Source organism: Hyla sarda, chromosome 1, assembly GCF_029499605.1.
Source record: "Hyla sarda isolate aHylSar1 chromosome 1, aHylSar1.hap1, whole genome shotgun sequence".
NCBI lineage: Eukaryota > Metazoa > Chordata > Amphibia > Anura > Hylidae > Hyla > Hyla sarda.
Genome location: NC_079189.1, coordinates 149,896,792 through 149,913,300, shown reverse-complemented (window position 1 = coordinate 149,913,300; position 16,509 = coordinate 149,896,792). Strand labels below are relative to the sequence as shown.

General features: G+C 41.6%; 1 protein-coding gene across 2 annotated transcripts in view; it reads right to left on the bottom strand.

The window, feature by feature from the left end:
• Nucleotides 1-16,509, bottom strand: part of ZNF827 (zinc finger protein 827) — a 183,746-nt gene that overhangs the window by 54,196 nt on the left and 113,041 nt on the right. For both annotated transcript variants that reach the window (XM_056562852.1, XM_056562851.1), the window contains exon 5: nucleotides 9,284-9,508. In XM_056562852.1, the coding sequence (XP_056418827.1) occupies nucleotides 9,284-9,508 (225 nt within the window). The remainder of the gene's footprint in view (nucleotides 1-9,283; nucleotides 9,509-16,509) is intronic.

The window sequence follows — 16,509 nt, the reverse complement described above, 5'->3', positions numbered from 1 at the left end:
TATTTATATATATATATATATATATATATATATATATATATATATATACATACACACATACCCCCAGTCTGCTACATTTTGTGAAGGCAATGGGAAACCCAAAAAATATTTTGTTGTGATATAAATGAGATTTATGTATAATACTACCAATACGTCCAACAGACCTATTGCAGTTCAGCTGGAGTCTGAATTGTAGAAAAATACACTAAAAGGGAACACAAAATCCAGAAGTAAACTAGAAAGGTTTGAAAAAAAGCTGGAAGAGTATACTGGTCTGCAATAACAATCCTGACTGGAACAATCTGTGGCTCATTGCAAATTCAGACATTTTTGTTGACTTTTCCTGGAAAGGGGGTGGAAGTTTTTACAAGAGGGCTTGACAAATCTCAGGTCCCAGGTCGCCATGATGACTCAGAATTTAAATAGCTTTCAATATCTCCCTGGGAAAAAGTAGTAGGGCACCCCTTGTCACATTTGCAGGTCTTCCCCCTTACTGACCCATGACATACATTCATGTCATCGGTAGGCTGCGGAAGTATGACGCGCACTTGGGCCCACGTCAGACCAAGCAGGTAACGGCTGCTATCTGTAGCTGACACCTGACAGTAATGATGGACATAGATGATCACTCAATGTCCATCATTTAACTGTTTAAATGCTGCAGTATGTAAACTGTCATGGCATGCATACCTGGTGGTCCAGTGGTCCAATCAGCCCCCCACAATGTAATCGCGGGGTGCCAATGGATTCTCAGGCTAGATCAGAGCCTGTACTAGGTCTCCGTGCATAGTGTGAGTCAGAAATTGATGGCAGGCTGTAGAAATAGAGCGACGATCTCAAATATCAATGCTTATGCATTACGTTGATCTACATAAACAATTGATTGATTTTTAAAAATAGGCTCCTAGGGTACTAAAAGAGTGTTAAAAAATAATATATATTTTTTTAAATATAAGGCCTCCTTTACATTTGTCCGGCATCTTCTCCCTACAGCGAGGGAAACTGATGTTAGAACTTATCCCTTTCATTTGAATGGGACGCCGGATGCTAAACAACTGATAACAACTGATGCAAGTTGTCATCAGTCGTGGCATCAGTTGTGTCAAAATTTAGGTTGGGTTTACTTATGCTGGACTTCGGACGTAAGAAATCAAAGTCTATGAGATCCCCTTCCCGAATAAAAATTAAATCTACTCTTTTTTTCCCCCCATTTTCCAAACAACCCCTTAAAGGCACATTTTGGCCTAGCGGACAGTGGATTTTAATTTTTGCTCTTAATTTTTTCCTCCTTGATTTTGTTTCCTTTTGAAGAGCCATTCATGGGCTTGTTTTTTGCAAGACCAATTGTACTTTGTAACGGCACCTTTCATTTTGCCATCAAATGTACGTCAAATGCAGAAAAAGACTATTTATGGGGGAAGTTGAAAAGAAAACCTCAATTTTGCAACTTTTAGGGGGGGGATTTTTACACAGTGCACTTAAAGGTAAAAATTACATGTTTTCTTTATTCTGTCAATACGATTAAAATCATACCCTATTCTGAACCCTCTAACTCTCTCATTTTTCCATATACGGGGCTGTATGAGGGCTTATTTTTTGCACCGTGATGTGTAGTTTTGTGTATATGTGACTTTTTGATCACTTTAAAGAAAAATTGAGATGTGATGTGGCCAAAAAGCTGCAATTTCTGACTTTTTTTTTTCTTACGCCTACACCGTTCACCGCACAGGATCATTAAACTTATACACTGCTCAAAAAAATTAATGGAACACTAAGATAACACATCCTAGATCTAAATGAATTAACTAATCGTATGAAATACTTCTTTACATAGTTGAATGTGCTGACAACAAAATCACACAAAAATGATCAATGAAAATCAAATTTATCAACCCATGGAGGTCTGGATATGGAGTCACACTCAAAATCAAAGTGGAAAACCACACTAAAGGCTGATCCAACTTTATGTAATGTCCTTAAAACAAGTCAAAATGAGGCTCAGTAGTGTGTATGTTCTCCACATGCCCGTATGACCTCCCTACAATGCCTGGGCATGCTCCTGATGGGGTGGTGGATAGTCTCCTGAGGGATGTCCTCCCACACCTGGACTAAAGCATCCGCCAACTCCTGGGCAGTCTGTGGTGCAACGTGGCATTGGTGGATGGAGCGAGAGATGAAGTCCCAGATGTGCTCAATCGGATTCAGGTCTGGGGAACGGGCTGGGCAGTCCATAGCATCAATGTCTTCCTCTTGCAGGAACTGCTGACACACTCCAGCCACATGAGGTCTAGCATTGTCTTGCATTAGGAGGAACCCAGGGCCAACCGCACAAGCATATGGTCTCACAAGGGGTCTGAGGATCTCATCTCGGTACCTAATGGCCGTCAAACTACCGCTGGCAAGCAAATGGAGGGCTGTGCGCCCCCCCCCCCCCAAAGAAATGCCACCCCACACCATTACTGACCCACCGCCAAACCAGTTATGCTGGAGGATGTTGCAGGTAGCAGAACATTCTCCACTGCATTTCCAGACTCTGTCATGCCTGTCACATGTGCTCAGTGTGAACCTGCTTTCATCTGTGAAGAGCACAGGGCACAAGTTGCGAATTTGCCAATCTTGGTGTTCTCTGGCAAATGCCAAACGTCCTGCACGATGTTGGACTGTAAGCACAACCCCCACCTGTGGACGTTGGGCCCTCATACCACCCTCATGGGGTATGTTTCTGACCGTTTGAGTGAACACATGCACATTTGTGGCCTGCTGGAGGTCATTTTGCAGGGCTCTGGCAGTGCTCCTTCTCCTTGCACAAAGGTGGAGGTAATGGTCCTGCTGCTGGGTTGTTGCCCTCCTACATGTCTCCTGATGTACTGGCCTGTCTCTTGGTAGCGCCTCCATGCGCTGGACACTACGTTGACAGACACAGCAAACCTCCTTGCCACAACTCGCATTGATGTGCCATCCTGGATGAGCGGCACTACCTGAGCCACTTGTGAGGGTTGTAGACTCCGTCTCATGCTACCACTAGAGTGAAAGCACCGCAAGCATTCAAAAGTGACCAAAACATCAGCCAGGAAGCATAGGAACTGAGAAGTGGTCTGTGGTCACCACCTGCAGAACCACTCCTTTATTGGGGGTGTCTTGCTAATTGCCTATACTTTCCACCTGTTGTCTGTTCCATTTGCACAACAGCATGGGAAATTGATTGTCAATCAGTGTTGCTTCCTGAGTGGACAGTGTGATTTCACAGAAGTGTGATTGACTTGGAGTTACATTGTGTTGTTTAAGTGTTCCCTTTATTTTTTGAGCAGTGTATTGTGATAGTTCGGACATTTATGCACACGCACATACCAAATATGTTTATACATTTTTTTTTTATGCCTTTTTTTTTTTGTAAAATGGGGAAAAGGGGCGATTAAAATTTTTACTGGGGGAGGGGCTTTTTCCCTTTTATCTTAAACTTGGATAATGGCGGACATGAGAGCGATCGCCAACGACTGCCATTACCAGCATGTCCATGGCTGCTGATAGAAGCTGGACCTGCCGTGCATGAAGCGAGGACTGCTCCGGTGCTCACATCACATACAGGACTTAAATGTTTTGTCTTTTTTTTTGATTCAAAACAAAATTTTCAAGCCCTGTTTTACAAGGGATATATAATTATAATTTTACAAGATCAAAACTGACCTGAGAAGTCCAAAAAGTAACAAGAGTATCCAATGGGTATGTCGTGGAATAAAATCTAATTAATCAACAAATAGAATAAGGATACTCTGAAACTGATGATGTTTAAATGATCAAAGACAAGTATCTACATAAATGATTAACAATTGCTGGCAGCTTTGCACCATTCATCACTGAGGCCAATGATTGTGGCTGCAGAAGTCATGTGGACATTGTCTTGCTTTGCCCAGTTTTTTTGTACAGGGAAAATGAAAACCACTATAATACAACGAAACCTATAACAGTAGGTTAAGGAAACCCCCACTTAGTACTACCACATTTTAGCCAGCTGGGGTCATAAGTGTACGCTCTGCTGTTATCAGCTACAAAACCACTGATGTAATTCAGTATCCTACAAGAGATCATGCTACAGCCAAAGTGTCCAACGATATGAATCTGTAAGGAAAACCTATTCAAATACTTATACAATCCTATTTTTTTAGGTTGTCATAGAGCCTATTAACCAGTCCATTCCTGTTAAATACCTTACTGCCATTTTAGGGTATGTTTATGTAGGTCAAAATGTGTATTTCCATGGATGTGGCACAGAAATTAAGTTTAAACTTGATCCACACAAAAATCAGCCCCAATACCATTTATCAAGGCTAAACCCTTGCAGCCGCAGCATAAAGAATCTGAGTGGAAATATTTCACTGCATGTAAACCGTGTCCCCTGCATACAAAGTGGACTGCCACTGGATTGGCAAATCTGACACATAAATGGGGCCTTATATGGGAACCATTTTTTTTAATTACTATTATTCTTACATTTTTTTTGTTGCTATTAGAGTCTTTCAAGCTTTTTAAGTTACTGTAAGAAACAAAACAATTAAATCGAATTTATAATCGAAATTATAGTGCGAGTGAACCAAATTAAAACGATGTATAAAACTTACCCAGGCCCACTGTCCAGCTGCTGAGATAGACCTGTTATTAGCTGGCATTGCAAATATGCTCCATTGCTCAAAGCTGGCGATTAACGTATTAACAATACCAGCTAATAACAGGTCTATCTCCGCAACGGACAGTGGATCCAGGTAAGTTATACATCATTTTAATCTAAAATCACTTGCACTATAAATCCTTCTATTGGGTTTAGTGTGGGTGAACAGCCTCAGGTCAGTTTCCCTTTAAAGGGGTACTCTGCTGCTCAGTGTTTGGAACAAAATGTTCCGAACGCATAGAGCCGGCGTCGGGGCTCGTGAAGTCACAGGCCAGCCCACTCGGGACATCACACCCCGTCCCCTCAAAGCAAGTCTATGGGAGGGGGCATGGCGACCGCCCCGCCCCCTCCCACAGACTTGCATTGAGGGGGAGGGGTGTGACGTCACAAACCCCCGGTGCCAGCTCTATGCGTTCGGAACATTTCGTCCCTTTAAGCTTTTGGGATCAGTCTACAGCCTGCTACAGGATTTAAGGTTGCTCTGCTAAGAATAGTGCTTTTATACTGTATAAGGCTACTGAAGGTAAAGTCCTTCCCTAATATTTTTAAAAAGGTTCACCTCAGGTATACATATACATTAACTTCTATTTACATCTGCTTAATTTTTACATCTTGGCATATTAAACCACACAATATCAGCTCAACAGCTCCCTGTCAGTAGGTGCAGGGCTCAGGGATAATTTGTGCACCAGGCTTACCCTGTGATGTAATGGCCAAATCTAACACAACAATGCAGATGGACCTAAGGGCAGTCACATATGGCAGTATCTCTCAGCAATCCTCTATATCTCTACACCAAGATATACATATGAATGATTGACCTCATGCTAGCCTCCTATACTTACTAAAAGCTTTTTTTTTATGTCATGCACCAAACAATCCAAATAAAAAAATAAATTCCTCTTTAAAAGAATGTTCCTTGTAAAGAAACCAGCCGCTCTCCAATTATACTTTGAACCAACTCATAAATTGCTATATTCTGTAGGGAACAAAGTAAGTAATGCGCACAAAAAGAGTGATATCTAGTTTAGTACGTCGCTTGTTCCAAACATATTCCTTATAAAAGCGTGTTGAATTGAGCTAATCTGCATCCATGCAGTCAGAAGATTCAATGCTAGTACTTCACAACATGTATTTAAGAAACAAACACCATGCGCACATACCCTCTGGAATCATGGATTAGGGTTCCAATTCCCACATACAGTCATAACATTAATGACGCATGATGATATATCAGTCATGACTCCATTAGGAGTGTATGAAGAAGGGTCGCAAGTTAATAGGCCACAATCAAAGCTGACAGCGACAGTTAAACAGCATTTGGCATGCGTCATTGGTGGTCCAGTTAAGCCCCCATAGAGAAGCAGAGCAACTTTAGCAGGTTAGCAGGTGTTCTTCTACTCTACAGTAAGCAGCGATCTGGGATTTTGCTGCACAGTTCACACTTTGTAATTTCAGCGGCGAAGTTTCCACTAGTGAAATTCTGCCAGCCGAAAGAATGATCTTGCTCATTCTCTAGGCGGAATCCACACAAAATAAAATGCCATCTATGGGGATGGCAATGTCCACGCTGTCCTAGTGCCCAGTGATTCACCCGGTGCCAAGTGCATTGGGAATCTCCAGACTGAATTTTTCTAGGCAGAGATTCTGTATTGTGAACTTAGCCTAAAAGTATAGAGTGAAAATTCTCTTTTCTTTCTTTGTCAGATTACGCTTAACCTGTTTGATGCGGCAGCAAGGTTTTTATTTTATTTATTTTTTATCCTTATATTCTGAGCGCTTTAACGTTTTATTTATTTAAATCAATGTAGTCATAAGTGGGCTTGTTTGTTTTTTTCAGGATAAATTGCATTGTTTAGTGGCACCATTTTAGGGTTTGTATGTTGTGGCTATGATAGTAACATAGTTCATAAGGTTGAAAAAAGAGCAGATTCCATCAAGACTACTGAGTTGATCCGGAGGAAGGCAAAAAACCCTCATACTAGAGGTAAAAATTCCTTCCAGACTCCAAATATGGCAGTCAGAATAAATCCCTGATCAACATTCTGTCCCTATAAATCTAGTATCCATAACCAGTAATGTTATTACTCTCCAAAAATGCATCCAGACCCCTTTTGAATTCTTTTACGGAGTTCCTCTTGACCAACTCCTCCAGGAGAGAATTCCATAGTTTTTGTGATTTATGTTTGTTTTACAGTACAGGAAGTTACAGATACCGTGACACCAAATATTGTATGTGTAGGGTTTTGTTTGTTTTTCCCATAATACAGTATTATTACAGTAAAATCTCCCTTAACGGACACCTCCCAACAGCGGACAGTTTTTTATTCCCCGGCAGAGTCCCAAATGTATTTGCACCCTCCGAATAGGGGCCACTCCCAATTGCGCACACTGACACACCCAATAGGGACAACCAAGTTTATGTGCCGCCCCTACCTTGTACACAGGGCCGCCGTCAGGGGGGGGGGGGGTACAGCTAATACAACAGTAAGGGTCCCAGGCGGTCAGGGGGCCTGCTTTTGTACGTCCGCCGGCCATATTATTGCCCCTTCCCACCTCTGATCCCCCCGTGCCACGTTAATCACTCCCTCCCCTTTCTTACTCCCTGTGCCACATCATTTCCTCTTGATCCCCCCCTGTTCCATTTAATTCCCCTTTTATTAGCCCCTGTGCAAATTCATCACCCCCTCTTTACCACCCCCTGTGGCATTATATCCTCCCTGTGCCATTTCTTTCCCCCCCATTATCCCACCGGTACCCATTTCATTCTCTCTTTATCCCCCTGTGTCACTTTATTCCCCCTGTGCAAAATCATCCCCCCTTACCCCTTGTGCCACATCACTTTTGACCTTCCCTCCTCCGCGTTATTCTTCTTACTTGGCTAGCAGACTTAGGTGCAGAGGCTCTTAGTGGGTTTGACGTTCTCCTGACATCCTATGCGCTGCACTCACTGTGACTAGCGACACTGTGCATGTGACATCAGGAGCGTCACTTGTCACTGCTGGCAGCCGCCGAAGCTCACAGCCTTTCAGTGAGTGCAGTGAGGACGACATCAGAAGAACGTCAAACCTGCTGAGAGCCCTTGTACCTGAGCCAGCTGGCCAGGTAAGAAGATCAACAGGGGAGTAAAGAAGGGGAAAAGCAATGTGGCACAAGGAGTAAAGGGGAATGATTTGACACAGGGCGAACAAAGTGGCACAGGGGGAAAAAGATCGTGGTTGTGGGGATGCCATTGGACTGACAGATGGAGCCCGATTCCTTCATTTAACCACCTATATGCCACAATAGTTATTGATCGCAGAAGCTAGAGCAGTGTTTTCAAACCAATGTGCCTCTACCTGTTGTAAAATGACTTAGGCTGTCCAGGCATGCTGTAATTTGTAGTTTTACAACAGTTGGAGGTACTCTGGTTGGGAAACACTGATCTAGAGAGTTAAGTGGCCTGAATCAGAGCTAGCCAGCCATTGCAGCAGCTCTACTGTATTTTACAGTCATCACCTATTGCAGATGGTGCAGTCCTGAATCTGTGCCATAAAAAAACTTGAAAAACATTTATGTCATTTTGCAGAAAGGGGTTATGGTCTGCCACTCTACACTACTAAATCATCATTTTTTTTACTGTTCTTTCCTATTCAGACTTAGTATAATCATCTTGAACATGTTGAGATGTTCCTAACTGATGTAAAAATAATGACGGGCTCTACAGTATTCCGTATTTCAGGGAACTATATTTTGTTATATTATTTCACGTGACAAAAATATAGAAATAGGATTGGTTTCATAAAAAAACAAAAAGTATCACATATAAGACTTTAAACAATATATATTTAAACAATATTTCACTTTAAAATATAGACTATAGAATTACACACTTCTAGTACTTAAAGAGGTTATCCACCATAAGGTGATTTTAGTACTTACATGCCAGAAATTACATGCTTAGGAATGATCTGTGCTTGTCTTGGAGCTTACTGGCTATGGATCTGCCTATTTTTTTGTGAACTGGCTATTGGAGTTCCCTCCCCTGAACTACATGTTCCATAATTCTTTGTTTGTAAATGTAAGGTAATTTTTCTTCCTCCCACACATCAGCCACCCCACCCAATGCAATAGACCAGTGTTTTCTAACCAGGGTGTCTCCAGCTTTTGCAAACCTACATTACACTGCAGAATGATCTACCTCCCACCCAGCATTAGCTCCACCCATTGAAGACAGGCTCTCCCTGAACACCTCCCCCCATTGAAGACAAGTTCCCACTGAACATCTGACTAGTGATGTAATAGTGATGTAATGTATGCTGTTAAAAATAAACACAATAAATCACCATCAAGCACAGGTACAGACACTATATTATGAACTACTATCTTTACAGCCCCTGTAGCATAGTCAAATAAAAAAAAAATCATGCATGGAATACTCCTTTAAACATGACCTATTAGAAGTTACTCCTGAGGTCATCTCCAACCTGTTGTTGTCTTGCTGCTGCACTACATTTGCCACGGACCCCATATTAATACAAACACGAAAAGATCTTCTGTAACTAAATGAGTTTTGCCTTTTAACCTGAAAGGCCATAAAGGCTTTGGTAAAAAATACAGAGAAATACAAAGACAAATTACCAGATAACTTCATGAGAAGCTCAGAAGCCGCTTTGACAGAGATATCCTGCGTTAGCAAATTTGGCTGTATTTCCTGGGAGGTGGCTTTTTCTGGTGTGCTTGAGCGTCGTGCCTCAGATTCATGGCTGTAGGTGTATCCAGACTGCGGGGACAAGGAGTTGCTAAGCTCGCCGTCATTAGGTTCTTCTTTTACTTTCAAAGTCAGAGGGTCTTTCTGATTTGCAGCTGTAAATAGAAAATACAGATTACATAGTGTCGTATCAATGATCAGTGTTATATACAATACATTTAAAGGCTGTCAAAAAAAAACACAAAAAATGGTCCAGAGTTATCAATCTGCCTGAAACCTAAATTGTCTGGTTTTGCCCATTACAACCAATCAAAGCCCAGATTTCATTTTACCAGAGCTTGTTAAGATATGAAAGCTGAGTTGCGATTGGTTGCTATGGCCAAACCCAGACAGCATGGGTTTCAGGTAACAAAATCTGGGTCATTGTGTCAACTTTGAAGAAACTGTGCATATGGCATAATACATTTACCACAACCAGACACAATCACTTTTCTGTCCATCTGAAATCATCTTTACCTTTTTGTCATAGCCATTGCAAAATACACCATATTGTGATGCATATTATTTCCCTTTTGGGATATTACTTTATATTTACCAACATTACATTTGATAAGTATGCTACCCAGTTCAATATAAAGTTACATTTACAATGGTCAGATTTTCTGCTACAGGTAAGGCTTCGTTCAAACCAGCGTTCCGATGCTATGCTACAGTCTCTGATAACAGGGCTGGAGTGTGTCACAACGGACGCCAATGGATCTCAACTAGTGCCACAGACTTTAAATGGAGTCCTTTGGGTTTCCACGTGATGGCTGTTATTTCAGCAGAAAAAAAACACATGACCTGTACAACTTTTTTCTCTGCTAAAGTCTCATCATTAAAACGGAATCAGCGAACATAGCTACCTAACAGAGCGCCTAACGAGGATGTGAATGGGGCCTAAAAATACCTCTAAACAAACATGTCCATAAAGTCCCAAAGGACTGGTAAATAAATGGGCTAGCCCTGGTCTTTTACTCTTCTCATGCTAACTCATTATCTCATGCACAGTTTACACCTCATCTTGTTTAGTGACAGTTCTCTTCTCCTTGTATATAAAAGAAAAGTCCTAAACAAATTCCACTTCTTCTAATAGAAGTCTCTTTTATACCAAGACTAAAGAGGTAAACAAAGGAAAGACTGGCTTACAAGTAAAGAGGCTTATGTAGCCTATTGATTTGCACCATGTATCCAACTTACAAAAAAAAAAAAGGCATACCGTATATACTAGAGTATAAGCCGACCCGAAAATAAGCCGAGGCCCCTAATTTCACCCCAAAAACCCAGGAAAAGTTATTGACACGACTATAAGCCTAGGGTGGAAAATACATCATCCCCCCCTGTCATCATCCAGACCCCCGTCATTAACACCCTCATCATCATCACCGCCTGTCATCATCCCCCCCTTCATCATCACCGCCTGTCATCATCCCCCCCTTCATCATTACCTTGTCATCATCCCCCCCTTCATCATCACCCAGATGTTTCAAAACTAAAACTCCCAGCATGCCCGGACAGCCATCGGCTGTCCGGGCATGCTGGGAGTTTTAGTTTTGAAACATTTGGAGGTCCGCAGGTTGAAGACCACTGCGGCCTTCGTCATCATCGAGCCCCCCCCCCCCCCTTTAGTTTTGTACTCCCCTCCCCTCGGCGGGAAGGAAGGGTGAGCTGGTCCGGGCCATCTGTGCTGCAGGGACCGTCCGGTGGGGAGGGATAGTCATTCCGGGCTGTCCATTTTCATCGGGGGGGCCTCTTCTCCGCGCTTCGGGCCCGGAATAGTGACGTTGCTTTGACGACGACGCACAGGGACGTTGCAAATGAACGTCCCTGTGCGTCGTCGTCAAGGCAACGTCACTATTCCGGGGCCGGGCCCAAACTGCGGAGAAGAGCCCCCCCCCCTGGTGAAGATGGACAGCCCGGAATCACTATCCCTCCCCACCGGACGGTCTCTGCAGCACAGATGGCCCAGACCAGCTCACCCTTCCTTCCCGCCGAGGGGAGGTGAGTACAAAACTAAAGGGGGTGGTGGGGGGGCTGGATGATGATGAAGGCCACAGTGGTCTTCAACCTGCGGACCTCCAGATGTTTCAAAACTACAATTCCCTGCATGCCCGGACATCCCGGGTATACTGGGAGTTGTAGTTTAGAAACATCGGGAGGTCCGCAGGTTGAAGACCACTGAGGGCGGAGTGTTCACTCGAGTATAAGCCGAGGGGGGAAAAACTCGGCTTATACTCAAGTATATACGGTAACTAATACACAATCACACCAGGACTCGCTAAGAAAGAAAAAAAAGAGACATGCCAGGCCAATATGATTTTACTAAAGGTAAACGTACTTCAGATAAGTGCTGGATGATCAGGGGTATTATACATACAGTGGGAATGGTTTATTAGTGATTTTTATGCAGCAGAGTATAACTTTTAAATGGCTTTGAACTAAAATATGCTATTCTACTCACTGCATTTTGCAGCATTTTGTTTCAGGCAAACAGCATGAGCATCCTGAGCAAGAAAAATAATTGTGCAGCATCTGCAGGCATAGGAAGAAGGTCTGATGCTGTGGAATTGAAAAGCCATTGTGACTTGGACAAGGCAAATGTAAAGTCTAATATGATCTCCTTGGGCTTTGTCCAATGTAATATGTCACATAGAGTGTATATTCAATTTGCAACAGAAGCCAAGGGTTGAAACACTAAATTGTAATAAAAGTCTCCGTGAACTATTTGAGCCCATGGCTTATAATTACGTTTGGACCATTGTCAGTATTTAATCAAATTCAGCCTTTTCGATCAGCACTTTAATTATTAAACCTCTTACCGTTTACATTTCAATAGTGGATTCACAATATATGGGAATGGCAGAGAGCAGATTTAAGGATGATGTATGTTTATACACCAATGAACCATAACATTAAAACCTAAAGACCAATATTGTGTACATTGTCTTTTTACCACTCAAACAGCTCTGACATATACAGGCATGGACTTCACAAGACCTCTAAAAAGGTGTCCTGTGGTCTCTGGCACTAACAGGATAACAGAACATCCTTTATAGGGAATGTGTCATCAAAAAATAACCTATTGTTTAAATAAAGTTTTTATGTTAAACATAAATGCTTAAGAATGTTTGTTATTTTTTTTTCTCTTTTTCATTTTACTGTTTATATTTTAAAATAAATCTTGAAATCTTGCAGTTTCAATTTTGGCCACTAGGCCTAAATGTAAGATAAGACTGTCTGTCTTGTCTGTGATGATAAGGAGGAAGCTGCCGGAAAGTGATCTGTACAGCATTACATTAAAATGTGACACCTGTATATAAATAAGACAACAGCTGAAGCTCAGAGCCTAGCCAACCCCTCCCTGCAGAATTACCTATTCAAAGGTCACAGAGCATGTTCAGACACCTTCCCCATTTATGTTCATTGATGGGGTTTTCTGTAAAGCATATCTCTATATGCTGTTTAACTCCTTAAGTGGGCACTCATTAAAACTAATTTTTGCTATTGATCTCCTTATGGTAAATAAAAAATATTTCTAATATACTTTGTTTAAAAAAAAGCAAATTTTCCCCCATCTCATACACAGACTTGACGGAAGCCCAAACACAGGAAGTGCAGCCTGGAGTGCTGAGGGGGGGGTGTGTCCAACCAAAAGCATATGGCAGTTAAGTGTGAGAGGAGCTATGATTGGATAAGGCTTGACACCCCCCCCCCCCCCCTCAGCACTCCAGGCTGCACTTCCTGTGTTTGGGCTTCGGTCAAAAGTCTGTGTATAAGATGGGCGAAAATGTGCTCTTGAGCTTTTTTTAAGCAGAAATAAACATAGAATTTATTTTTTTAAACAAAGTATATTAGAAATATTTTTTATGTACCATAAGGAGTGCAATAGCAAAAATTCGTTTTAATGAGAGTTACCATTTAAGGACGCAGCCTGTTTTACCTTAATGACCGGACCCAATTTTTCAAATCTTAGATGTGTCTCTTTAAGTGGTAATAACTCTGACATGCTTTTACTTAGCGATGCGATTCTGAGTATGTTTTTTCGTGACATATTGTACTTGATATCAGTGGTAAACCTTTGTTAATTTATGCAGCATTTTTTGTGAAAAACTAAAATATTGTGAAAACTTGGAAAATTTGTAGCGTTATAAAATATTTTTATGACATTCACTGTACGGTAAAATTTTTTATTTTTATTCTGTCGGTCGGTACGATTATGGCGATACCCAATTTATATAGCTGTTTATGTTATACTTTTCACAACAAAATCTTTTTTTGTTTTCTTTTTTGTGTTGCCATTAGAGATGAGCGAATTTACAGTAAATTTGATTTGTCACAAACTTCTCGGCTCGGCAGTTGATGACTTATCCTGCATAAATGAGTTCAGCTTTCAGGTGCTCCCGTGGGCTGGAAAAGGTGGATACAGTCCTAGGAGACTCTTTCCTAGGAATGTATCCACCTTTTCCAGCCCACCGGAGCACCTGAAAGCTGAACTCATTTATGCAGGATAAGTCATCAACTGCCGAGTTGAGAAGTTCATGACGAATCGAATTTACTGTAAATTCGCTCATCTCTAGTTGGCATGTTCTGACAGCCATAACTTTTTTATTTTTTGTCCAACACCATTGTGTGAGTTTTTTTTTTTTTTGAAGGACAAGCTGTACTTTTTATTTGCTCCATTTTTGCGATTCATGCTTTTTGAATTATTATTATTATTTTTTTTTACTGTGTTCACCGTGCAGGATGAATAACTCAACTAATCATTTTATTGTTATTACGAACGTGGCAATACTTTGGGTATACCAAGGTTTGGTTTTGCTTTATTTATTTATTTAATTTTTTTTTTGGGGGGGGGGGGAGTGATAATATAGGGTTTTATTGGGAAAGGAGCATTTATTTGATTTTTTTTACACTTCATTTATTGAAAAAATATTTTTTTATAGATTGTTTTTTACTTTTTACAGGTAATACTATGCTGCAGTATATCTGTACTGCATCACAGTGTAACTGTCAGGACTACACTGATATGCAGTCTGTGCGATCCAGCCTATGGCTGGACCTCACAGGCTGCCGTACTAGGAAGACAGGAGGCCATCAGCTGGCCTCCTGCAGTCATGACAACCAACGGGATCCCGCGATCACATCATGGGGTCACCATTGGTGAACAGGGGGAGCCCCCTCCCCCTGTCAATCCCATAGACTGATCACGGCATCTATGGGGTCAATGCTGCGAGGACTGGCACGACCTTGGTCTCGGCAGCTGAGCGGGCCTCCAGCTGTGATTGACATCTATTACCCATTGTTTAAATCAAGTTTTTATGGTAATCACATTTTTTTAAGATTTGTTTTTCGATTTTGCAGTTTTCAATCTCGCATCGAGGCTTTATATTCAGCTTAGACTTTCTGTTCTATACAGATCACTGTCCAGCAGTGTCCTACTTATCACAAACAGACATACAGTGAAAGGTGACACCAGTAGATAGAAAAGACAATAGCAACTCAACCTCCCACACCCTGTAAAATGACCTTTTCAAAAAGGTCACAGAGCATGCCCAGAAGCCTTTACACTTTTAAAGGGGTATTCCCAGCCTGATCGCAGAGGTCCTGCCTCTGGATCCCCCGCGATCTCCTGGCAGCACTTGGCATTCTGTGCTGGGTGCTGCTTCAGTCTCGGAAATGCTGGTTTTCCGAGACGTGACGTCACACCAAGCCCCCTACCACAGGCATGAATGGAGGGTGCATGGAGTGACGTCACGAGGGGGAATGGCATCATGTCTCTGTCTCTAAAAAACTGCATTTCCAAGACTAAAGCAGCTCCCGGCACGGAATGTTGGGGGGGGGGGGGGTCCCAGTGGCGGAACCTCCGAGATCAGACATCTTATCCCCTATTCTTTGGATAGGGGATAAGATGTCTAATGCCGGAATACCCCTTTTATGTGAATAAGACAGCTTCTGTTTATTTTTTACCTATGTCCATGGGGCTTGCTGTAGAGCATCTCTAAATGCTGTTAAAAAACAGATGGCTGCCCCTATAACAATGTACAAAAACTAAATAAATAAATTACAACCAGAAAATAGAAGAAACAACATGCTCCTTTCTTTAAATTTTTTTTGTTAAATAATTTTTTTTCATTAAGATTTTCATTAACATCAAATATAAATGCACCCACATAAACAAGCAAAGACCAACAAAAACAGAGTCTCTTCCAAGGGATTCTGCTACTGAAAACAACATGTCCCAGTATCTGGCATTCATGCACATGTTGTTGTGTCATGTACTGCCTACCTGAACATTGTTGTACCGTGAGTGCACTTCTTCATGGTAACTCTGTTCCATTATTTTTAGAAATTAAGGAACAGGACAAGGTCTCTAAAGTGGCTAATTTTTTAAAAATGTTATTATACTATATTTTACTATATAATATATTATAATATAGTGTAATTAATACTATATTATAATATATTATATAGTAAAATATAGTATAATAACATTTTTAAAAAATTTGCCACTTTAGAGACCTTGTCCTGTTCCTTAATTTCTAAAAATAATGGAACAGAGTTACCATGAAGAAGTGCACTCACGGTACAACAATGTTCAGGTAGGCAGTACATGACACAACAACATGTGCATGAATGCCAGGACCCAAGGTTTCCCAGCAGAACATTTCCCAAAGCACCACACCACCCCGACCAATTTGCCTTTGTCATGATTTCACAAAACCGGTCACCTTCTACCATTGCTCCATAGTGCAGTTGTGATATGATGTTGGACAGGGGTCAGCATGGGCACTCTGATTTATCTACAACTACATTGACAATAATGATTTGGTACACGGAGCATACCACAAACCTTCATTAGCAACAATGGATCACATTTGTGGGACAAAAATTTAAGGATTCCATTAAAGAGGTATTCTGAGGTAGAATTACTTCTCTTCAATCCACAGGATAGGGCGTAAGTGTCAGTTTTGCAGAGGGTTTGACTGTTTTGTTTTGAATAGTGCAAAAACTTGCCCATGTGCACCGCCACTCCGTTCATTGTCTATGGAGCTGCTGGAAATAGCCAAGTACAGCGTCCGGCTATCTCACTGTCTCCTATAGAAATGCTTCTTTCACT